This window comes from Periplaneta americana, chromosome 12 (assembly GCF_040183065.1).
Source record: "Periplaneta americana isolate PAMFEO1 chromosome 12, P.americana_PAMFEO1_priV1, whole genome shotgun sequence".
NCBI classification, from domain to species: Eukaryota; Metazoa; Arthropoda; class Insecta; order Blattodea; family Blattidae; genus Periplaneta; species Periplaneta americana.
In genome coordinates, this window is record NC_091128.1 from 54,950,826 (window position 1) to 54,961,966 (window position 11,141).

The 11,141-nt window shown below is 35.4% G+C and overlaps 1 protein-coding gene across 1 annotated transcript in view; it reads left to right on the top strand.

The window, feature by feature from the left end:
* LOC138710447 (solute carrier family 66 member 3) overlaps positions 1-8,095 on the top strand; it is a 54,236-nt gene extending 46,141 nt beyond the window's left edge. The window contains exon 4 of the mRNA XM_069841345.1: positions 6,013-8,095. Coding sequence (XP_069697446.1) covers positions 6,013-6,140 — 128 coding nt within the window. The 3' untranslated portion in view covers positions 6,141-8,095. The remainder of the gene's footprint in view (positions 1-6,012) is intronic.
* Positions 8,096-11,141: the final 3,046 nt, after the last annotated feature.

Sequence of the window (11,141 nt, forward strand, 5' to 3'; positions counted from 1 at the left end):
ATTAATATACTCACAGTTATACATGCGGAAAAATATCGTCATTATGTTGTTATATACTGCATATTGTGTTGTATTGTAATGGTGCGGCAGCATTTGCCATTTAAAAAAAGTTTGTTCTTGTGTTAGCACTGCATGACAAATGCCTGTGTAGAATGTCTTGGGAAGATGATGGACAAACATTCCCGCTCTTCTTCATACAATATAAGTTACTTGATATGAACTGTTATTCTGGATAGTTTACGAGATATGTAGTTAGTGTAATTTCTTTTTAAAATCTGAAATGAACATATTTTTGATTGCTAATAAGAATTATTCCATGTATTGTGGGTCCCTATCACCACGGCATGGCACGTCCTCAGGTTGCGGATAGAGGAGACGGCCTCCAGATATGGAGGGTTGCTGCGAATATATTGAATAAGCAGTCGTGGACAGCCGATAAGGGGTGGTCCTCCAGCTTGGGGGTTGGACGAAGGGCTAACAACCCATCACCGTAAAAAACAGCTTGTTACAAAACCAAACAATAAGCCTCAGAATGGGACTGACTCTGGCACGACCACAGCAAAGGAATAAGGTTTTGAGATTTGGTACTTGGAACTTAACTAGTCTTTATAGAACAGGTGGGGTAACATTAGTAGCAAAAGAACTAACTAGATATAGAATAGACCTCGTGGGAGTACAAGAGGTTAGGTTAGATGGGAATGGCATATCACAAATAGAAGATTACTTGTTGTATTATGGGGAAGGAAACAATAATCACCAATTAGGAACAGGATTCTTTGTTCATAAAAGAATAAAATAGATAGTAAAAAAGGTCGAATTTATCAGTGACAGGTTATCGTATTTAGTACTTAAGTGTAGATGGTGCAATATCATAGTTATAAATGCTCACGCCCCTGCAGAAGAGAAAGACGACCATATAAAGGATAGCTTGTATGAGGAATTGGAACACACTTTTGATCAGTTATCTAGATATCACATGAAAATTTTATTGGGGGATTTCAACGCTAAAGTAGGACGGGAGGATATTTTTAAACCAACAATTGGAAAAGAGAGCCTACACGTAAGTAGTAATGACAATGGAGTTAGGTTAGTCAACTTTGCCACATCAAAAAATTTAATTGTCAAAAGTAGAACATTCCCCCATAACGATACACATAAATATACTTGGACTTCAGCCACCGGCGTGGCTCAGTCGGTTAAGGCGCTTGCCTGCCGGTCTGAAGTTGCGTTCGGGCGCGGGTTCGATCCCCGCTTGGGCTGATTACCTGGTTGGGTTTTTTCCCCAACCGTAATGTGAATGCAAGGTAATCTATAGCGAATCCTCAGTCTCATCTCGCCAAATATCATCTCGCTATCACCAATCTCATCGACGCTAAATAACCTCGTAGTTGATACAGCGTCGTTAAATAACCAAATAAAATTAAAAAAAAATACTTGGACTTCTCCAGATGGAATGACACACAACCAAATAGATCACATCTTGATAGATAAACGAAGACATACTAGTATAGTAGACATTCGAACTTTCAGGGGGGCAGACTGTAATTCTGACCATTATTTGGTAATTGGAGAATTAAGAGAAAGACTATTAGTAGCCAAGCAAATAGAGCAACAAACTAATATTAGTAGATTCAATATTCTGAAATTAAAGGACGAGAAAACTAAGCAATGTTATCAGGTCAAAATTTCAAATAGGTTTGCCACTTTAGCAACTTCCGACGAAGTTGAGGAAGAGTTAGATGTTAATAACATGTGGCAGAATATCCGAGATAATATCAAAATTGCAGCTGAGCAGAGTATAGGTTATTATGAAACTAAGGAAAAGAAACCATGGTTTGATGAAGATTGTTCCATTGTAGTAGATAGAAGGAAACAGGCAATATTGAAATTCTTACAGGATCCAATTGAGGAGAATAGAGATAATTATTTCAATGAAAGATGGGAAGCAAGTCATACACTTAGGAATAAAAAGAGAGATTACTTGAAGGAAAAGCTGAATGGGGTAGAAACAAATAGTAAGAATAAAAACATTCGAGATTTTTATAAAGGTATAAAGGAATTTAAAAACTGATATCAGGCAAGGGTACATGTGTTCAAGGATGAGAATGGTGACTTGCTTGCAGATTCTCATTCAATCCTGAACAGATGGAAAAACTATTTTGGACAACTACTAAATATACATAGGCCAAATAGAAATGATGAGAACGAAATTCAGATACAAACTACTGAGCCATTTATATCCGAACCGACGCTTTCTGAAGTCAAAATTGCGATACAAAATCTGAAAAAGTACAAGTCTCCAGGTATTGATCAAATTCCAACAGAATTAATACAGGAGGGTGGAAGCGCATTATCTAACAAAATTTATAAGCTTGTACTTGCTATTTGGGAAAAGGAAATTGTACCAGAACAATGGAAGGAGTCCATAATGGTACCTATTTTTAAGAAGGGGGACAAGACTAACTGTAGTAACTTTCGAGGAATATTACTGTTGTTGACTTCCTACAAAATTTTGTCGAATATCCTTTTGAGAAGATTAACTCCAGATGTAGAACTCCAGATGTAGATGAAATTATTACGGATCATCAGTGTGATTTTAGGCGTAATAGATTTTTTTGTATTTGATAGATATTGGAGAAAAAATGGAAGTATAAGGGTACAGTACATCAGTTATTCATAGACTTCAAAGAGGCATATGATTCGGTTAAGAGAGAAGTTTTATGTAATATTCTTATTGAATTTGGTATTTCCAAGAAACTAGTTCGAGTAATTAAAATGTGTCTTAATGAAACTTACAGCAGAGTCCATATAGACCAGTTTCTTATGTTTTTCCAGTTCACTGCGGGCTAAAGCAAGGAGATGCACTATCACCTTTACTTTTTAACTTCGCTCTAGAATATGCCATTAGGAAAGTCCAGGATAACAGAGAGGGTTTGGAATTGAATGGGTTACATCAGCTTCTTGTCTATGCGGATGACGTGAATATGTTAAGAGAAAATCCACAAACGATTAGGGAAAACACGAAAAATCTGCTTGAAGCAAGTAAAGCGATAGGTTTGGAAGTAAATCCCGAAAAGACAAAGTATATGATTATGGCTCGTGACCAGAATATTGTATGAAATGAAACTATAAAAATTGGAGATTTATTTTTCGAAGAGGTGGAAAAATTCAGATATCTTGGAGCAACAGTAACAAATATAAATGACACTCAGGAGGAAATTAAACGCAGAATAAATATGCGAGATGCCTGTTATTATTCGGTTGAGAAGCTTTTGTCATCTAGTCTGCTGTCAAAAAATCTGAAAGGATTTATAAAACAGCTATATTACCGGTTGTTCTGTATGGTTGTGAAACTTGGACTCTCACTTTGAGAGAGGAACAGAAATTAAGGGTATTTGAGAGTAAGGTTCTTAGGAAAATATTTGGGGCTAAGAGGGATGAAGTTACAGGAGAATGGAGAAAGTTACGCAACACAGAACTGCATGCATTGTATTCTTCACCTGACATAATAAAATTAGGAACGTTAAATCCAGAAGTGTTATATATTTGTATTTTGACGTTGTCTATGGGCTGTATATTTGCTGAATGACATTAAATTATCAATCTATTTGTCTGTCTGTCTGTAAGCAAATGTAGAGAGAAGTAGTAAATAAGAAATAGAAATAAGATTACAAATACAGATAAAAAAAAACACACACATACACATGCTAAAAGTTAAGATCACAATGGGTACAAAAATACTAATGCAGATACTGACTACCTAATATATTAGTGATTAAAGAAAATGACGAAATATCTAAAAATAAGAATTGTACAAATATCAGTACAATATGTACAAGAGCGTATATTGCACTCTATGCAGTAAGAAGATGCTCAATAAGTTTGTTCTTGAATACTATTAAATTCCGACAGTCTCTGATGTCACTGGGCAGGGTATTCCACAAGCGCGATAGCAATATAGTGAACGATGATGTCTTACGTGTTGGTATGGCTAGTATACGGCTGTTTTGTGTGCGTATGTAGTGTGATATGATGATAGGTAACTGAAGCGGAAGGCAAGGTAGATGTATAAGTGTGAAGGACGTAGAAAGGAGAACAAGGGAATGAAAATTTGTACATTTATTAAGCTATAGCCAGTTTAGAGTTTGGAAGGATTGGGTAATATGGTCAGCACAATGGATATTGCAGGCAAAGCGAACACAAGAATTATGAACACGTAATCTTTGCGACTGGTTGATATTGAGGTCAGTCAGAAGAAAATCACAGTAATCAGAGTGGGGCATTACTAGTGTTTCCCTATTTTTTTGGGGGGGGGGGGTGACAGCGGGAGAAATTTTCGAATGCTGTTTAAGGATTGTAGTATGGAAAGCAAATAGGTATTCGAAAGATATTAAGCTGTCACCTGTTGCCAAGAAACGCAATGTTAATTCAGGTTTTTGTCCACAGTGTGATGGGCATTCTCATAATGGTGTTCTGTCTTCTCATTTTATCTTCAACAGTTTTCAATTTTGTTTGTCATTCTCAAAATATTTCTGTAGGAGGAAGGATCTTTGCAAGACTATTCTTTAAAAAGGTGTGCAGATGCACCATATTTATCCCTCCTCATAATCCATACATTTTCTTACCCTTTTTTTTTTTTTTTTGTTTCTGTTAGCACTTTTATTTCGCTCACTTGCCAGAAGCAGCAGAAAACCCGCAGTGATCATTTCCTGCCAATTTGGTATCATGTGCTAGCTACTTTATTTGCTGTTATAAGTGACACAGAGGGACTTGTATTAACGAGCAAATAAATTGGTTAGTGAATAGTGAGTAAAGTTGAGACCTGTGAACTTTAATCACTATAATTTCGAAGTAGCAGATTTATTCACAAATCTTACATGGAGCGAATTTACCCAACTGCTATCAAAGACACCAGCAAATACCGAATAAAGTCACTTCGTATCATACATGCTTGTGAGTGATTATAGTATCCTAAGTTGAGTACTGAGTTGTACAAAATGTTTCAAAAGCCTAAGATCCTTGAGGACATCCTTTGTTCACATCTTTTGTAATTTAACATGAACTTGTTTGAAGAGTTGCTTATCTATTACTGAAATAACTGAGGGTCAGTCTATATAATAAATTTGCATGACATTTGAGTTCTTGTAGATTAAGAAGGAAGCTTGGCTTTAAGCCACATCATAAGCTCCTTTGGCAGCTAAGCTTGCTGCGATTGCAGTACCATTCTCTTGATGTTTGCTCAGTGAACTGTTTTGCTGCCATAGCCGCATCGACAGTTCTCTTTTGAGGCATGAATTCCAACTGGTTATGATTCATTAAATGATTGGTGAAAGCATGATGACATCTATCAGAAACTTCTCAAGTAGCTTTCCACCAACGTTTATCAAGCTTATTAGCCTGTATTCTGTAGCCTGTAGCCTCTGTTCTTTTCCTGGCATTATTATAGGAATGATTTGTGATCTTTTCCATTGCACTGGAAAATTCCCTTTCTTTAAGGAATTATTGTACACTTCCGATAACAGATTAGGGAAACAGCATGAAGACTCAGTAATATCTCGTTACTTATTCCATCTTCACCAGAGTTTTTCTGTGGGTTGAAGCTCTTAAATACGTTTAGTATTTCATGCTGGGTGAATTACTTGTTGTCAGCTGTCTCCAGAGGCCCAAACACTTATCTGCATGTCTATGTTCATTGTCACTTACGTCCTTAACTCTGCCAGGCAAAATAAAACTGCTGCTGCTGCTGCTATATTGCTTTGACTTCTCTGGAATGTTGTGCATTAGTTTGCAGACGTTGCAATGATTATGATTTTTCTTAATGCACATCCACAGTTTAGTGCAGTAGCTTGAATATAAACATCTTATTTTCTGTCTCTTGTTTGTAGTCTAAAATATAAAATTACTCCGTGTAGTGAGATAAACGCAAGTAAATAACTCTGGCATTAATAGTAATAGTTCATACATTGAATAATGGGAGCACTGATTAAATTGGTGTCATTTTCACTGTTACAGCTAGAGTTTTCACCATCTACATGGATTCTGCAGACGTGACACTTCTGGTCAACTTTTCTGTATCTGTTTTTCTAAGTAGTTCAATAATGTTTTCCGCCATGTATTATAAAAATCCAAAGAAATCTTAATTCAAGTTCTTGTAGCTAATTTCTGTATATAATACAGAGTGATCCAAAAGTCGCGAACATCTTAATAATGCATATAGCCCCGTTCAGTAATGCATGTACGAATTCTTTTTACCATGTTTGCAGCCACTTTTTTGAGCATGCGTACACTGATGTTGTTAATCTCCGTTGTTATATTCCTTATTAGTTCCTCCAGAGTGTGCGGCCTGTTTTTGTATACCCTTCCTTTAAGATAACCCCACAGGAAAAAAATCTGGAGACGTCAAATCGGGGGAACGTGGGGGCCATAATCCTTGGGAAATTATATGCTCTCCAAAAAACTCGCGCAAAAACTGCATGGTTTTAATTAGATGTGTAACATGTGGCACTGTCCTGCTGGAACAACAATCACGTTTATCATTGTCAAGAAGCACTGATCCACATTCCTTAAAACGGGCGATTAATCTCGTTATGCTCGAATTATTAGGCACTGCCACATCCGGATAATTCCTACGAAATTCGCCTACATCACGTGCATAAGAACGACTGCAAAAATAATGTTGAACAATGAAAACTCGTTGCTCTTGGGAAAACGACATGTTTGCCGAGCAATAAACAAAGGACTACTGCAAGCGTCAGTGTATACATACACATCATAATGACGTCTAGATTTGTTGCTGTTAATAACCATGATGCTATCTGGTGGTAGCTGATAGCACTTTCCAACTGCACTACTCAATATAGACACTATAATTTTAATGTGCGCGACTTTTGGATCGCTCTGTAGATCAGTTGTAGGTAATCCATAATAATTTAAAGAATGAAAAATAACTTTTCAGTATTTAGCATATCTACACACACTTCAAAATGGTGCTTTACATGACATACTTGTTTTTCCTTTTGAGAAGAATTTATGGTTGCTGGAGGAAGCAGAGTTACCATAGCCATGACAAAGTGATTTGAGGTGACTTTGCACTTCATGTTGTCACTGCAGAGTGTTGGATGGGTGGAAGAATATGACAGTGAAATAATAATAATTTAAAATTTTTATATACATACGCGAGTAGCAATTTTAGACTACCACTGATGAAAGAAAATAAATTTTAAACAATGCTCTGTAGAATATGAATAATTGATTTACAGTTACAGTTGCATCATGTATACTTATGGAAGCAGTTTTATTTAACTAAATGTTTTAAAAGCGTTTTTAATACGATAATATATTGTTTATTTCTTCTTCAAGATTAAGAACGAATATCAGTGGAAATTTTGTCCCGTTGCCTGTTGTACTTTCCCTCTATACGAAACTCTGCAATAGGGCAAAAAATGTTGTTTCATAGTTGTGGAAAGAGAAATTATATATTTGAGAACATCTTTACTTCATAATGCCAGTTTTAGATACCTTATTTATATTTTCTTTGTACAGTTGCTTTCACATAGTTCCTGTAACATTTAGCTAATAAAAATTACATGTACATACATTTTTTTTTTTTTTTTTCCCTTCCTCTGCTAATGCATACTGTACCAATGAAACATAAATAACCCTTCAATTTATTTTCTGTATTATATATAATTTATTACAAATGTATTATAGGAGTGAAACAAAACCAATTAAGTCCACCTGCAATCGTAACTGAATTTGAATAGTTAATACCCTTTGGAAGGGTCCTACAATGTGTTACAAACTCCATTCACTTCAAACTCATTTATTTTCCTTCGAATGAAGTTTGTTCCCTAATGTACCAGTATTGCCCTTCAGTGAGTATGAATCTGTTTCAAACTTATTTTCAATAAAATCAGAGATGGGCTTGATAGTTTTTTCAGAGCTTCGCATAATAAAACATGAAGATAAAACTAGATATTACAATGAACAAAGTGAATTAATGATAAAATACTGTAATTACTGTATAGGTTAATTTGAACCTCTCCAATCATGGATTCAGCATTTAAGTGCAATAAAATAAGTTGATAGAAACATGTGTTGGTTCTAATTTTTTTCAACTTGAACCCACTTTTATCTTGCAGATTAGCTTACACATTACACATTTCGTTATACTCTACATGCATTGATATTATTCTTTTGAAACTTACATGTTTCAAACTTCTTGGATACCTTGTTGAATATGTTAGTAAAGTATTTCATTATGAAAGTACTCTAGACAGCGGTTCTCAGTTAATAATTCAGTATTCATTCCAGGGAGTGAGCAGGTCAGACAAAGGAACAGAAAATTAGTAAATGAGGCAGAACACCAAGTGTAAACTTCTGTCAACAGCGCAATCAATTTTGTACATACGAAATTGATATAAGATACTCTTGTTCTTTTTTTATTATTATTATTTTAGTAGGTTATTTTACGACGCTTTATCAACATCTTTGGTTATTTAGCGTCTGAATGAGATGAAGGTGATAATGCTGGTGAAATGAGTCCGGGGTCCAGCACCGAAAGTTACCCAGCATTTGCTCATATTGGGTTGAGGGAAAACCTCGGAAAAATCCTCAACCAGGTAACTTGCCCCGACAGGAATCGAACCTGGGCCACCTGGTTTCGCGGCCAGATGCGCTAGCTGTTACTCCACAGGTGTGGACCAATACTCTTGTTAGCCTCTAAGTAAGAAAACAGGAGAGATTAAATTATAGCCATTATTCCTACTCACACATTTACACTACATTGTTGGTAATTCCTTGATTGAAAAAATAGAACGAGAATTTTCTTCAGCTCAATATGAAAATTGACTACCTGTGGTGAATCATGTAATGCAGCATTTCTCAAACTTTTTTGAAGTGGGGACCACTTTTTTAAGTCAAAACAGTTTCACGGACCATCTTACTCTTGTTCCCTTCGAAAGCAAGTTTATAATTTTAGTAGCATATTTTAATACCAGTATACTTGTATTTTAAAATAGAATTAATTAATGAAAATTAATTAAATTAAATTAATTTTAAATTATTAACTAATTAAGCTAATGTTAATAGAAGAAAATTCATTTTTGTTTCTTTAATAATTCAAGGTATAATCTTTAACTTATTAACTAAAAGAAAATAAATTTTGGTTCTCACATTAATGAGATGGATGAGCCTGCCGATTCTTGCACAGTTCTATATTTGCACGTACTGTATGCTGGTAAGCTTAAGTCGGAGATTGGCACATACATCGAGTTGATTTCCGTAGCCTATTTTGTTTTTATTAGAGTTAGTGATGAAAACCCTTTCTCACACAGATACGTAGAAGCAAACTGAATTATAATCTCTAAAACACCATTGTACAGTTCATTATATTCTCTTTTCACTTGTGATGCTGTCCAGAAATTAACCATACCTTCCGCTTTGAATTTCATTGTAAGTCCAGTCTCATTCGAGAGTTCAATTAACTGTTCTCTTTCACTCAATGAAAGTGGGTTAGTTTCAATATCGCAATAAAAGTGATCACGAACTCATGAAAATTCGTCATATTTACTTGGAAAATAAGTTTCAAATTGTGACCTCAGAGTTGTAATATTGGTGTACGACATACAGTACGTGACCATTTCAATGTGCAGACTGGGTGTCGGCAAAACTATTAAGAAAGTCATCAACACATAAAAAGGTTCGTTCCTCTGTTACGAATTTGGGTGGTCCCTGGCTGGGTTACAGGCGCGGCACCAGATGTGCAGAGAAAAGATGGAGACAAACACCACATTCATAGTGCTTTAAATCCCTCTTTTGTTGTTGAGAGTAGAGTGGGAAGTCAGTAGACGGATAGGGTAATAAATTTCATAAAATGTCAATACTGGGAGAAAAAATGAAAGGCAATTGCCATGTGTCATTTCCAATCTCTGAGATTTTCAGCTATAGAGTGATACGCAATTCGTTTGAATTTTATTTTTTCTTTTGCCTTTTTTGAAGGACCACAAGGACAGACCTCGAGGACCACAGGTGGTCCGCGGACCATAATTTGAGAAACGCTGATGTAATGCAATGGATAGAAAATGCCGATTACCAAAATATATTTGCAGTGGCTCTTACGAGTACAATAACAATTTTATTAACAATGCGTTTTAGAAGATGTACTTTTTTTTTGTACGTATGTATGTATTAATGTTCTGTACATTTGGTTAGTTATAGTTAACACATAATAACAGGTCTAATATTATATTATGAGTCCTACGCATTCAATGGTTCAGGGAATCACAAGGAAAAGCAATTTAATTGTTTTAATAAATTTATAATTTACACTATCATTCTTTGCTCATCTTTAATAAGTTTACTTGCGGCTGTGATGTATTTTTGTCATATGAAACCCTATGAATCGCAGAGATCGAATACATGCTTACGAAGTTCAGTGGCGTATACTGGTTTAAGGGCCTGGGCTACCACTGACCCTATTATTACACAAAATATATTTTAAAATCCCTATAATAAAATTCCTTACCTATTTATATATGAATTCCAGACGTCTTGATTGGGACGAAAATGCTTTGATGACTTCGTCATTGAAATTACAGTTGGGCCGCTTGCGAAGTTTCTGTAGAAATGACTTTTCAATGGACATCAGTGCCAAGCCGGATAAACGTTCTTGTGTATGAGTTGATCTACAGTAGGATTTTATTCTCTTCAACGCAGAAAATGTTCTTTCTACTGATGCTGACGTAGCTGGTATTGTCACAATTAATGTTGCCAATTTAAGGACTTCAGGAATAACTTGGTTTAGCTGGTTTTCATATATGGCAGATAATATTTCATGGATAGGTTTGTTCGAAAAATCAAAGACTTCTGCTGAATATATTACACTTAATTCATTTTTCAAACGTACTTGATCAAAGTGACTGTTATAGGACTGAAATAATTTGTTTAGTGCCTCATTCGGGAAGTTTTCTCTATAAGCAGAAAATTTTTGAGAATCTAGAAGATATGTGAACTGAAGCTTTCCATAATCAGAAAATCTGTCAGTAATTTCCATGTGCATACGATCTAGTATGCTGTAGTACAGCTGCCTGTATTTCAATTCATCATCTCCTTTTCTTCGCTTTAATGGTGGTTCCATTGTA